The following is a 14,093-nucleotide window of genomic DNA, read 5'->3' on the forward strand; positions in this document are numbered from 1 at the left end:
ATTGAGGGATATCTTCCTAAATGTATATGGCATGGGAAGAAATCTAGACAAAAGATACAGATTTTACAACTGCCTACAGATGAGGGGGGGCAGGCGCTTCATAACCTTCTATATTATTACTGGGCTTGCCACGCACAAATAATCTCAGGGTGGTTCCTTTCTATACCAAGGCGAGCCACCAGTAGATACTTGGTGCTGTGACCCTCTTTCGCCTCTGTCTTTTATCTATTGGTCTGGCTGACCTTCCTCTTGGTGTCAGAAATCATTTTATTTTGATGCCTACATTTAAGGTTTGGCATAATATTGCTGCCCACATGGGAAGAAGAGGTTTCTCTAGTGCACTGCAGCCTCTAATTAGGAATAAAGCTTTCCCTCCAGGTATTGGCATTAGTATATTTGATGACTGCTCGAAGTTCAGCTTAGTGCAGAAGCATGGTCCAAACCTTTTAGATCTGCCAAGAAATTGTTTTCCTGTAACCGACTCCAGGAAAGCCGTTACAGATTCGTACACAGACTGCAGCGTACGCCAGAGTTTCTAAATAAAATTCATCCTCAGATTTCTCCTCTTTGTGTAAAGTGCAATACGGATGTGGGGACTTACTACCATTGCATATGGCAATGTCCTTTAGATTTTGGAAAAACATTGCTATAGAGCTTCGCTCAATCTTTCAGCAGACGATCCCACTGAACCCTGTGCTGTTCGTTCTGGGTCTGTCTATAGAAGGGCTCTCTGTGTCTTCTGTGCAGATGCTTTCGTTAGGTAAACTTTTACATTTAGCGAGGCGATGTGTACTGTTTCAATGGATTCAGAGACGGCGCCTCACTGTTACACAATGGTACAGAGAAACGTTCAAGGTGCTGCCAATGGAGCGCCTTAGTGCCATCATAAATTGTGATGCTAAAGTGATGCTAAAATAAACAATATGCTAAAGCATATAGTTAGGGCTGGACCAGGTGACCCTGAATCCTCCCTTAGTTATGCTGCAATAGACGTAGGCTGCCGGGGATTCCCATGATGCATTGAGTTTTTCCTTTCCAGTCACCTTTCTCACTCACTATGTATTAACAGACCTCTCTGCATTGAATCATATCTGTTATTAATCTCTGTCTCTCTTCCACAGCATGTCTTTATCCTGTCTTCCTTCTCTCACCCCAACCAATCACAGCAAATGGCCCCGCCCCTCCCTGAGCCTGGTTCTGCTGGAGGTTTCTTCCTGTTAAAAGGGAGTTTTTCCTTCCCACTGTCGCCAAAGTGCTGCTCATAGGGGGTCATATGATTGTTGGGTTTTTCTCTGTATCTATGAAGCGCCTTGAGGCGACTTTTGTTGTGATTTGGCGCTATATAAATAAAACTGAATTGAATTGAATTGATGCATTCTGTAGGATATGGCGGCCTTTGCTTGATCACCTACCTCGTGACCTTGCTGTGCTATTACATAAAGGGGATCACATTTTGTTTTTAAACACAATAATTAATGTCTTTATTCACTTTTTTTCTCTCCCCTTTTTCTTTCTTTTTTCTTTCCCTTGACTTGAAATGTGGAATGCTGTACATATTCTGAGCCAGACATGTACATCTATAACTCATGTACCTGTATTTGTTTAGTTCTTCTCTTCTTATTATTTCTATTTGGCTGTGCTGATTTGTTGCTGTTTGTATTGTTCCAAAAAAATCAATAAATCATCGTTAAAAAAATAATGTTGAAGTTTATCAGAACTTCAATATTTTGATCAGTACCTTCTTGGTTAACATTGATACTCAAATCAGAAATGTTTTGTAGTCCAGCTATTACTTAACATAAATAAGAAAATGAAATAAAATAAAAAAAAACAGAAAACACCTCGTCTGGACTCTGTAGGGTTCTAGTAGTAGTCTGTTTGACATTTTTCCAAGAGGCTGATAACAAGTCCAAAACAAGAATTCTAGCTTTCAAAAGGCTGCTTAATATTTCCCTGAACAAAAACACTGCGACATTGTTTCAGAAAGAGAAGAACTCAGCATTTGCTCTGAATGAGCAGCAAGATATTCCTCCAATAAATTTCAGCCATTTCTCTACATGATCAAACCACTTTCTCTTTGCTTTAACCAGCTCATGTCACTTCCCTAACAATTACTGAGCTTTTTTCATTAGTTCAGATTTTTTCTTTAGCTCCTTCATCTTAAATGTAAAAGATTAGACACTGTTATCTCCATATACAACGGAGAGCACTGCAGTAAAAACAAACTGTATGTATGTCAGACTAAACACACTGTCTACAGTTTAACATCTTAGCAGTCTGCCTCAGTTACCATGGTGAACTCAGTCAGCTGTTAGCTTATTAGCTGTTAGCTTACGGTGTCACTGAGTGAGAACTACTTTGCTTGTCACTAAAATGACTTGAAAAACAGAAATTTAAATAAAATAAGGACACTCACCGTGATCTAACAATGCTGTAACATGAATGAATGCAGAGTAATGTATGGACAGTGTTTCTACGCTTTCAATAAGATTTCAATCACATTTCAAAGGCAACAACTGCAGACAAGTAGATGCACCTCCACATCTGAGAGGAAATTAGCTCACTAATTAGAAACAAGAAATAAAAGATAAAAACCTAAATAATTATTTACGTTTTTCAAATATCATCTTTATGTTTCATAAAGATGTGAAAGCAAACAAAAAACAACAACAATAATAATAACTGCAGGAAAATCTAAGTTTAAGAACCTGGGAGCAACTAATAAAAGACACAGAAATGTTACTTTTACCCCACTGTCTTAGATTAATTCAGGTATTAGATCAGACTAAAGACATATTATATGTTTGAGGACAAACGGACCCTGGGCGCAAAAGCTATTTGAGCTAGCTCTGAGACTGAGACATTTGTTATGTACATGTTTGCAGTGCCGGGAGGAGCTGCATCACCACCCACAGCTTTAGAAAGATGGACACTGAAGATTTTATTCTGAGCTGATTATAAATCAATGACCTAATCGCTGTTTCCGTCCTATACTGATGACTGAATCACCGTCAAAGTGCTCATGTTAAGTACACAAAGCAGCAAACTAATATCTAATTGTGATTTTATCCTGTGCATAAACTTCCACAAACCAGTTTGCTCCGAGTCAGAAACACATCCATCGTTTGTTGATGAAAATCTGCCAGAGAGCAGGTTAAGGTTTCAGTTACACTGGTAACTGACTCAGAGTTCAGGTCTCTTTCTGGAACAGTAAATCTGAGTTTCCTACATTTGGAACAGGACCCTGTACTATCTGGTTTATCCTGGTAACCTCAGGGTTAACCCTGGGTCTTCTCTAAGAAGAAGCTGATTTACTTCTTATTGGGATAAATCACCACGGTAACTTGTGCAGATTAGAGGTCAACACATAGAAAATCCCTCAGACCTCTCTGCAGGAGAATAGGAGGGTTTAAAGTTTTTAATTAGTGTCCGATGTCTTTGTTTTAATTGATAAACTTCAGCAATAAATATAATGTTTTTATATTTAATGCTTTTAAATCCTGAGACAGTACTCTGCAGCTAAGAGAAGAAAAACTAAAACTGTTGGGAACTGGGTTACTACGCAGCGAAAGGGTTACATGAAAGGATGCGGGACCTCTGGAGTCTTTGATACCCAACATCCAGACTGACGGTGAAACAAAGAGTAGCTCCGTGTTCCAGCCTTCCATAGAAGGAACTGCTAATCCCAACTAATGAGGTACAACACAAGTGCTACAGCAAAGGGGAACCAGGGCTTCAGGTCAGGGGGAGATGTCATCACTGTCACCTGTATTGGGTACCAAGCCCACGAGAGGTGCATTGAGTGCAAGAGAAGCTGACCTGGTGAAGCTGGAAAACTAGACCACAGTCAGGGAGGGTCCAGGTTTCTGACTACCAAGACTACGTGAAGTCCCCTCTGAAGGTCTACAAGAAGAAGTGAATGCAACATTACAGGCAGTCCTTACTGGGATCATCAGGGAAGCCAACAAGCTGATCTACAGCACAGCAGCAGGGATCACAAAGATGTTTGGCTTTAAGACGAACAGCAGCAAGGAGCAGTGCCCTCCATGGAGAAGGAGACTCGAGCTAATCTAGAATGAAGTTAGCCAACTATCAGAGCTGCAGAAAGGTGTGATAAAGAAAGGGACGCCTAAGAAGTACAGCAGGCTGTCCATACCCGAGGCCTTGAAAACTGCCAAGTAAATGCTCACAGCCTTAGACAGCAGCTTGAAGAGGTACACCAGAGAGTTACAATATGAGAACAGCCTCACATGAACTGGAGCCAGAGCAGACAGGAGAAGGATGCAACCCATAACAGCAATGCTCAGTGGCCACTGGATCTAAGAGCAGATCAAACCTCCCTGAACAAGATCCAGTGACCATCACAGTGGTCCATCCAAGAACGGGCCTCCAGTATGAAGAGTTGCACAGCTCCAGGCCCTGACATGGTTCACGCCTGCTGGTTGAAGTTGTCTGGCAGCACTCATATGAAAGAGAAGGGTGACACACCAGCTACTGATAGACAGAACAGTCGCCTGGGACTGTAAGACCAGACTGACCAACCCGTGCACTACCTGGACTGACTACAAGAGAGCCAGTAACTCAATGCCCCACACATGGATCCTGGAATGCTGAGAACTATACAAGATCAACAGGACCCTAAGAGCCTTCATCAGGAACTCAATGGGGATGTGGCGCACAACACTAGAGGCCAACTTCAAGCTCATATTTCACCACTAAGTGCGGGAGCTACCAAGGAGATGCTCTGTCCCCACTGCTGTTCTGCATAGGCCTGACCCCCCTCAGTGAGATCATCAACAAAACTGTCTACAGATACTGACTACGGAACGCAGCAGCTGTCAGCCACCTCCTGTACATGGATGACATCAAGCTGTATGCCAGGAGTGAAGGAGACATCGATTCACTGATCCACACCACCAGGATATACAGCAATGACATCGGGATGTCATTCGGACTGGAGAAGTGTAGTCGGATGATATCAAAGAGAGGGAAGGTAGTCAGAACTGAGAGGATCAACATTGCATACATCGAGGGCAGCTACAAGTACCTGGGGACCCTACAGGTAAGTAGGAAAACCGAAGAGGCCACGAAGAGGTCACTAAGAAAGCTGCAATCACCAAATACTTATACTTATATACTTATATAAAGTAAGGCAAGTCCCGAGGAGTCCACTGAATGGTAAGAACCAGATAGAGGCGAACAGCATCTACTATTATAACCTGCTGGGATAATAAGCTGGCTAAAGGAGGAGACAGAAACCACTGGCATCTAGACAAGGAAGGTCTTTACTATGCATGGAGGGCTTCACACCAACTCCAGCACCCTGAGGCTGTACCTGAGAGAGAGGAGAAGCAACCATCATGGACAAGCCAAACTGGCCAAACTGGCCAAACTGGCCAACACGTCAAACATTCAAACAGGCAAAGATACTGCACAGCAGGACGCTCCCAGGCCTCTGGTAGAGGGCCGAGCTTGAAGGATAGACCGCCCGCAGGCGCGAGAGGGGAATTAATAAATATATATGTTTGTGTGTGTGTGTTCTACTTTGTATAGTCTACATATTTTCTTCATCTGTCTTTTATAACATTATTGTTGTTCGTCTATGCTGCATCTATCCGTCTCTGTCCGCTCTGCTTCGGCTGTGCCAACTGTGGGAGCCCTTTCATTACTTACATCATTAAGAAGAAAGACAGCACAAGCAGATGCTAACAAATCATGTAAGGACACATTAACAGCAGAGAGATGGGTCTTTTCAGAGGCTCAAAGCTTTATTCATGTACACATGCCAAATGAGTGCACTTACCTTGCCCTGACCTTTCATTAATACTATACTGGAGATAATGGATGGCTGGGCCAGTCGCCATGGAGATTCCACTTGAACAGTGCTCAGGGAGCGAGCTGATTTCTTAATGATCTGATATTCCTGGAAATTGAATGAAGCAAAACAAAGTCTGACAAATAAATTTCCAAACAGTTATTTACATAGTGATGAGACCTTTCACTCAGTCTCTGACATAATTTGCATTTTCACACGTTAGGAAAATACCTTTTTTCCTGTTACACGTTACAGGTCTATGTTAATGTATATCTAGCTACACAACATTAAGAGGCTATCATTCTGATTTATTTTTCTCAGGTAAGCGCTCATGCCATTTTTCATCTAACACTGGGAGAAAGAACCTGCGACACTGACTGACCTGTCTCACTCCAGACGGGTCCAGCTGTTGAGGCAGGGAGTGTTTACGTCGGCCGGGCTTCTCCACCATTTCAAAGGAGCTCGTCCCATTAGCCACAAACAGCTCATCATCCTCACCCACTGATTCCAGGCGAGTGCTCCCTCCTAGGTCGAGAGAAACATTTAAAATCTTGTTGTTGTTGTTGTTGTTACTGAGCAGTGTGTTTCTGTGAAACACTAACCCTGGGGTCGGCTGCACAGCTTCGTGGCTGTGGGGCCGCAGCAGGATCTTTGGGCTGTTTCCTCCTGACTTTGCTCTTCCAATTTCTCCAGGCTATCAACCTGCAAGGACACGCACACGCTCTTTGTAAGCAGCTATGAACATCTGACACTCCTTTGGCACCTACCAAGGAACACACAACAAATATTTGTTCAGACAGTAAAATACATTTTACTGATCTGCCAAAAAACTAAAGCTATTTCTGTGTTTCTGTTATTAGACTGTGGGACAGTAACACTCGACGCTCTAACACTTCAGTTCAAAGCTTTAACACTGTAAAGTGCAGCCGTCACCACAGATATTAAAAGCAGCACCGAGCGCACTCGCTGCGTGCTAAATCACCAGATTAATGATTTTTCTGCGACACTAATTTCATCTTTTTTGCAGCAGTGTTTAAGTTTACTGTTATATTTGGGGTTTCACTTCTGATTCTCAGGGTCCTGATTTAATTCAGTTCAATTTTGACTCAGACAGAAATATTATAATTATGATCGTGTATCTTGGACATGTGCTGTCGAAAGAACCTCTCTAAACCACAGCTGTCAAACTCCAGTCCTCGAGGGCCGCTGTTCTGAAACTTTTCCATCTGCTGCAACACACCTGAATACAATTAGCAGGTCATTAGCACGACTCAGTAGAACTGCCTGCGTGCTGAGGTGAAAGCCCTGACCCTACATACAAGTGTTGGGAGAAATTATATCCTGTTCATTCACTCATGAGCTGCTGTAACATTTGACTCTGGTAGCATTGACTACTGGAGTCACTACTAACTGACTCAGTGACATTCAAATTCATTTATAAGTTTCAAATCGTGTCTTCCTGGATGTTGGTTGATATTCTCCCTCACAGTGAAAATAAAACTACCATAAAACTTTTTATTCTAAGTGAGCAAACTTTCAAATTCAGCAAGAGGTCAAAAAACGATTTGTCTCACTTTACATATTATCTGTTTGTACCATGTAGGACTTGTGCAGACTGGTGCTACTGTTGGAAGTCTTGGTGTGAGCAGCCTGGGACAGGGATGAAGTGGAGCTGCAGGTGCTGACAAGGTCTGGCAGACTGGCGGATGGAAAAGGATCAAAGCCTACATCTGAATCCTCCTGCAAGGACAACAATGGATGTGTACATGCAAACCTTATTTTTTACAAAACCTTCAAAAATGCAGCCTACTACTGTCATACTAGTTTAAGGAGCTTGCAAAGAAAAGCATCTGGACTTCTTTAAGTTGCTTGAAGACGTTTCACCTCTCACATCTGAGAAGCTTCTTCAGGATCATTAGGGGGTCCATGTCCCTCTTGGGGGGGGACACTCCCACAGGGCTTAAATCTGGGACCCCGAAATTTCCTTTTCCCTTTCGGATTTCCTTACCTGGATGATTGAGCATGCATCAAGACATTTTAACCCACTTTGGCAAGGACTGCCTAAGCTAGTACATAAGTACAAACAAACAGCACGTAGGATGGCTGATTTCCTCCAGAAATGGAGGATCGTGTGCCTGGCGGGACTGTCGATCGAGGACGCTGAAGATATCGACCTATTCGGAACCATGATAACAGGGTTCTTGCTGATCGGAGCTGGCTTGGCCCTGATTTATTGGAGAATTAAGAAAGCGGAACCAGCTGTTCAAACCCCCACAAGGCTGCCCGCTGGGATTGAAACGATGGGACGAGGTGCGGCTTCTCAGAAAGGGCTCACTGAATGCAGCATGGTTAAGAGCTTGGAGGCGCTTACAGCCGCAGTGAATACTCAGAATAACACCTCTGAGCGTATGTTGGATTACATCAGGGAAGAATCCACTTGGAACAACATCTCTGGGCGGAAGCTGGATTACATCGCGGATCAGTTGGCTGCGGTCGTGAGGTCTCAGAATCTGCTATGTGAGCGAAAGACTGAAAAGACCATGGAATTGAAGGTAAATAACACCATGGAGAAACTCGCAGCTATTAACGGGAGATTGAGAGACCAGTGTCGGAGTGTTAAAAACAGCTTGAAATTCTCCCGAGTTGTTTGCAAAAGAAAAATTACCATCATAATGCGGCTACCCCTTCGGCGCCAGCTGTGGGCTCAAGGCCGGAGCCGAACAACACCACCCTGATAACGACTGTGTTTAGTCTGTTCTTCCCATTCCCTACAAGGCCACCTGGGTTGGCTGGAAGACTGTTTACTTAGCCTGGCAGGGCGAAGGACACTGTCTCAGCTGAACTATGGACACGCACACACATACATATACACTGATAAGCACTCACTCATCCCCCCTCCCCTTCCAATGCCTTCGATGCTTGTAGCCTCCTGGGAACACGAGGCGGGTCTGTGCCCGTGCAGTGGCAGGATGGCTGCTGTGTTGCCTGGGATTACTCCTTATCCCTTACCCAACCCTGTTGCTGGTCACGTGCTCTATAATGTTGTGCTGTGGACATTTATGTGCTTTCTGTGCAGAGGAGTTTTTTTGTTTCCTGTTCTCACGCTGTCCTCTATAGCCCAGCATGAGCAGAGGTCTCTTTTTTTTCCTCTTGTACTTTCCCATTGTAGTGTATATTTCAGTGTTTTTTTTCTGTAATGCAACCGTTCTCTGACTTGTATCCCCGTGTGATGTCTGTGTTCTAATCGCTCTAATAGGATATTATGGTCGACAGTATCGAACGCTGCACTGAGGTCTAGCAGGACAAGCACAGAGATGAGTCCACTGTCAGAGGCCATAAGAAGATCATTTGTAACCTTCACTAAAGCTGTTTCTGTGCTGTGATGAGCTCTGAAACCTGACTGAAACTCTTCAAATAAACCTCTGCAGATGATCTGTTAGCTGTTTGACAACTACTCTTTCAAGGATGTTTGATATAAAGGAAGGTTGGAGATTGGCCTATAATTAGCTAAGACTGCTGGGTCTAGAGATGCTTTTTGAGTAAAGGTTTAACTGCAGCCAGCTTGAAGGCCTGTGGCACATAGCTGATTATTAGAGATAGGTTGATCATATTTAAGATTGAAGAATTAATTAGTTACTTTAGTCTCAGTTTCACGTTTTGCCTTTTAATTATGTTATGGTTCTAGCCTCAATAAATGGCTCACTTTCTGTTCAAACTCACTCATGCCTCCAGTGTCTGTGTTTGTGCACTTACCCTACTGGCAACCACCAACTGGACCAGACCTGTAGCAGAGCGGAGGATATCAACAGCCTCCTGATGAGTAAGACCCACCAAAGACTGATTATTAATCATCAGTAACTCATCACCAGCATGAAGACGCCCATCCCTGTAAAACAGACGCACACACACACACAGAAGGGGGTTGGAGAGAGGTCAACAAATATAAACTAAACCATGTATTTTATACATTTTTCCTTCCTAACTTCACCTGTAAATGGCGCCTCCCTCCTCTATATGTGTAATGATGATGCCATGAGGGGAACGCTTGGAGCCACGCCCCCCTGTGATCTTTATGCCAAGGCCCTCCTGACCCTTCACCATGTGCATTTTCCAGATGTGGTTGGTATCTCTGGGCTACAAAAAAACACATGAAAAAACAAACAACTTATCACACAGAGTCAGATATAAATGTTACTACATACTAGATATATTATCAGTAATGTGCAAAAACATGAATTATGTAGAAAACAGAAGCAAAAATAAGCTAGCTACACACATTTTGCATGATATACAGGAATGACATACCAGTTGTTTCTCACAACACTGACCTACATGTTAAACCGCTATCCCATTACTCTCTTGCTTTCCTTGGAAATCTTTAATTAAACATGGACTAACTTACATGGACCGGCTGGTCATATGCAATCATGTGGTTAAGGTCCATTGAGGCACTGTTGATAAATCACCAAAAAAGCACCAGCTCTTCCCCTGCAAACGACTATATTTTCTGCCCTGCTGGTTGGTTGCTCCACATTGACAATGCACAGTGGCTTGCAAAAGTATTCGTCCCCCTTGAACTTTTCCACATTTTGTCCCATTACAGCCACAAACATGAATCAATGTTGTTGGACTTCCACATGAAAGACCAACACAAAGTGGTGCACACGTGAGAAGTGGAACAAAAATCACACATGATTCCAAACATTTTTTTACACATAAATAACTGAAAAGTGGGGTGTGCGTAATTATTCAGCCCCCTGAGTCAATACTTTGTAGAACCAGCTTTTGCTGCAGTTCCAGCTGCCAGTCTTTTAGGGTCTGTCTCTGCCAGCTTTGCACATCTACAGACTGAAATCTTTGCCCATTCTTCTTTGCAAACAGCTCCAGCTCAGTCAGATTAGATGGACAGCGTTTGTGAACAGCAGTTTTCAGATCTTGCCACAGATTCAGACTCTGTGTGCCTTCCAGAGTGTTCTGGCATATGCACACATCCTCAGGCCATGAGAGGTCATACCTTCCCTTCCTGATTTATGGTACAGGAGGATTGTATCTGTATCTCTTTTAGTATAAGAGCCTTTTGTTTAGGTGGACCGCTGGACTCCTAGTACCAGCTTTTTAAGGAGGCGTTCACAGGGCCATATCTTGATACACACACATACACACAGATGGTACTCTTTGTTCACATGTATGCCTGTGTAAGACGTCATATGTTAATGAACCTATGCATATTCATGTAACCACGATAAAGAGCAGTGCTATGGGGGAGCTGACTGAGAGTGGCTGGGGTTTGAGCGGCAGGAACAGCGCTCGTCTCAGGCGTCTCCCTCGTGCACGAGGTCACACAAAGAGCTCGGGTGACTTTCGTTTTGCTGTTGCCATTGGAGTACAATTGTCTTGGCGTTCCAGCAATGGGTTTATGCTAGATGAACCTATCAACAGCTACACCACAGTAGATTGTATTTGCTTCTCATTGAAACAGTTACTGAGTAAAACACGTTGGAAGCTTCTAACAGACGAGCATTGATCCGATTTGTCTCACCTGGCATAAATATTCACTGCAGGAAGAATCCATTTTGAACTCTAGCAGCTGACTGTAACACCTTAGCGGCTGGGGGGCAGCCTCGCCACCGTGTTGACGCTGGGGAGCAGCTCTGAGCTGAGAACAGTGGTCCGGGCTTTCCTTAGAAGGTGTGGGGAGGATGTGAGCTGAGTTATCTGGAGGACTAGTTTCTATATTCTCAGGATGAGAACTGTAGTCATGATAAGACCTCCGGACTTCTGAACTCGTACGCTGCCTGTCCTCTTGGTTGAAGGATGAGCGTGATATCACTCCAAATTTACGTGTGCGTCTGTAATTTGCAGAGCTGTCGGAGGACTCAGATGTGCTGCGACGCTGGTCTTCACAGTTGTCACTGGTGAGTGGGATACAAACACTTTCAGCTGCCTCGCAGGGAGGAAGAGGAGCCTTTCGCTTGACTCGCCGCAGCAGTATCAGGTAAATACAGCCTCCATTCCAGCACTGGTCAGTCAGGTAACTGTGAATAAGGCAAAGAAAAGATGAAATAAGATAAAGGTGTCATAAAATAAAGGCAGAACTATTTTAGGAGTACAGTCTTTGCACTTAGGTCAGTATTTCTACACTTTTCTACAATAAAATGCTTGATTTGTGTTTATATTCGTTGAAATATAGTAATGTGTGAAGATATACAGTCAGCCTTCCTAAAATTCTACAAACTATATACACAACCTAGAGTGGATATTAAAGGTATGATATCTTTTTTAGATTCATTCGACTTACCAAAGTTGAATGAAAAACAGAATATAACCCTAATCAAGGACATATCTGAATTTGAAATTAAAAAAGCTATTACAAAATTGAAACCGAATAAATGCCCAGGCCCAGATGGATTCCCATCAGACTGGTATAAAGAAATGAAAGAGGTACTGATTCCTTTGATGAGAACATCATTCAACTATATTTTAAAGACGGGAGTAATTCCCCCATCTTGGAATGAGGCTTCTATCTCTATAATAGCTAAAGAAGGAAAGGACAGGCTTGACTGTGGAAATTACCGCCCCATTAGTGTTCTTAACCAGGACTTTAAGATATTTACATACATTCTTGCCAAAAGAATTGAAAATATTCTTGTTCAGATAATTAGTTTGGATCAGACTGGTTTTATTAAGCAGAGACAAACGCAAGATAATGTTCGCCGAACACTACACGTTATTGATTATGTTAGGAAAAATAAAATTCAGATGGTCCTTATGAGCTTAGATGCAGAAAAGGCCTTCGATCGGGTTAATTGGGAATTTTTATACAAAGTCATGGATAAATTCGGATTCCATCAGTCGTTTATCAGGATTATACAAGCATTATATAAATCACCAAAGGCAAGAATCAAAGTTAACGGGGCGCTTTCAAATGTTTTTAACCTACAGAGAGGGACACGTCAGGGTTGTCCTCTAAGCCCCTCACTCTTTGCTCTCTTCATAGAGGCCCTGAGTCAAAGTGTAATACAAAGCAATACTATTACTGGAGTCAAGATTAGGGGTCGAGAGCATAATATTTCCTTGTTTGCTGACGATATTTTGATTTATTTGACAAATCCAAACACTACTTTCTCCAAGCTATTGTCACTTCTGGAGATCTTTAGTTCAATATCAGGTTATAAACTAAATATATCGAAGACTCAGATATTAACTTTTAACTATGAGCCCAATTATGAAATTAAGGCTAAAGCCAATTTGAAATGGGAAACGGAGCAGATGAAGTATCTTGGAGTAAATATTACTAAAGATCTGTCTAAGATATACAATGCAAACTTTAATCCTTTAAGTTATAAAATAAATGAGGATATTAAAAGATGGAATTTATTACCATTTTTAAATTTTGAATCACGTATAGATACAGTTAAAATGAATATCTTGCCCAGGATGCTCTACCTATTCCAAACACTCCCTGTAGAAATAACTGACAAACAATTTCGGGAATGGGACAAAATAATCTCTAGGTTTATATGGCAGGGGAAAAAACCACGGATTAAGTACCAAACTATTCAGTTGGCTAAAGACAAAGGAGGGTTGGGGTTCCCATGTTTGAAAGACTATTATTATTGAGGACATTAGTGTGTTGGTGTAATGTAGATTATCAAGCGAGATGGAAAGAACTAGAAACAGTGACCTTAAAAGATTCTCCAATTCAGGCAATTCTAGGGGATGTGACACTTATTAAAAAACAAATTCATCAAGGAAACCAATGGATTAACCTACCTTTAAAACTCTGGTTACAATTTCTTAATAAGAATGATTGGATTGAAGAGGTTAGGATTTTAAGATGGTGCGCTTTTGACAGTGATTTTTTACCTAATGAATTAGACGTAAGATATAAAAAATGGTCTGGACAAGGTTTAACGGCATATTGTATGTTTTACGATAAGGGAATTCTTAGGGACTTCCAATCAATAAAAGATCAATACCAGTTAAGTAAAACGGACTTTTTTAGGTTCTTACAAATTAGGCATCATCTATATAATTTTATACCTAAGAGAACAGATCTTTTTTCTTTACCTGTTCTGAGTATATTTGTCAAGGCTTATCAGGCTGACACAGGCCTTAAGGTGATTTCAAGATTGTACAAGGGTATACAAGAGGTTAAGAAGTGGAATACTACCTACATCAAAAAAAAATGGGAAAATGAAACAAATATAGCAATATCAGATAACATTTGGTATGAGCAGTGCGCTTTTCAGTGGAGAATTTCTAGTTCTAATACATG

At 42.1% G+C, this 14,093-nt stretch overlaps 1 protein-coding gene across 2 annotated transcripts in view; it reads right to left on the reverse strand.

The window, feature by feature from the left end:
* pdzd2 (PDZ domain containing 2) overlaps nt 1–14,093 on the reverse strand; it is a 96,608-nt gene that overhangs the window by 41,740 nt on the left and 40,775 nt on the right. For both annotated transcript variants that reach the window (XM_024799117.2, XM_076890532.1), the window contains 7 exons: nt 11,355–11,850; nt 9,804–9,949; nt 9,569–9,701; nt 7,412–7,555; nt 6,418–6,517; nt 6,198–6,340; nt 5,804–5,923 (listed from right to left, as the gene is read on the reverse strand). In XM_024799117.2, coding sequence (XP_024654885.2) covers nt 5,804–5,923; nt 6,198–6,340; nt 6,418–6,517; nt 7,412–7,555; nt 9,569–9,701; nt 9,804–9,949; nt 11,355–11,850 — 1,282 coding nt within the window. The remainder of the gene's footprint in view (nt 1–5,803; nt 5,924–6,197; nt 6,341–6,417; nt 6,518–7,411; nt 7,556–9,568; nt 9,702–9,803; nt 9,950–11,354; nt 11,851–14,093) is intronic.

Source organism: Maylandia zebra, linkage group LG12 (assembly GCF_041146795.1).
Source record: "Maylandia zebra isolate NMK-2024a linkage group LG12, Mzebra_GT3a, whole genome shotgun sequence".
Classification (NCBI taxonomy): domain Eukaryota; kingdom Metazoa; phylum Chordata; class Actinopteri; order Cichliformes; family Cichlidae; genus Maylandia; species Maylandia zebra.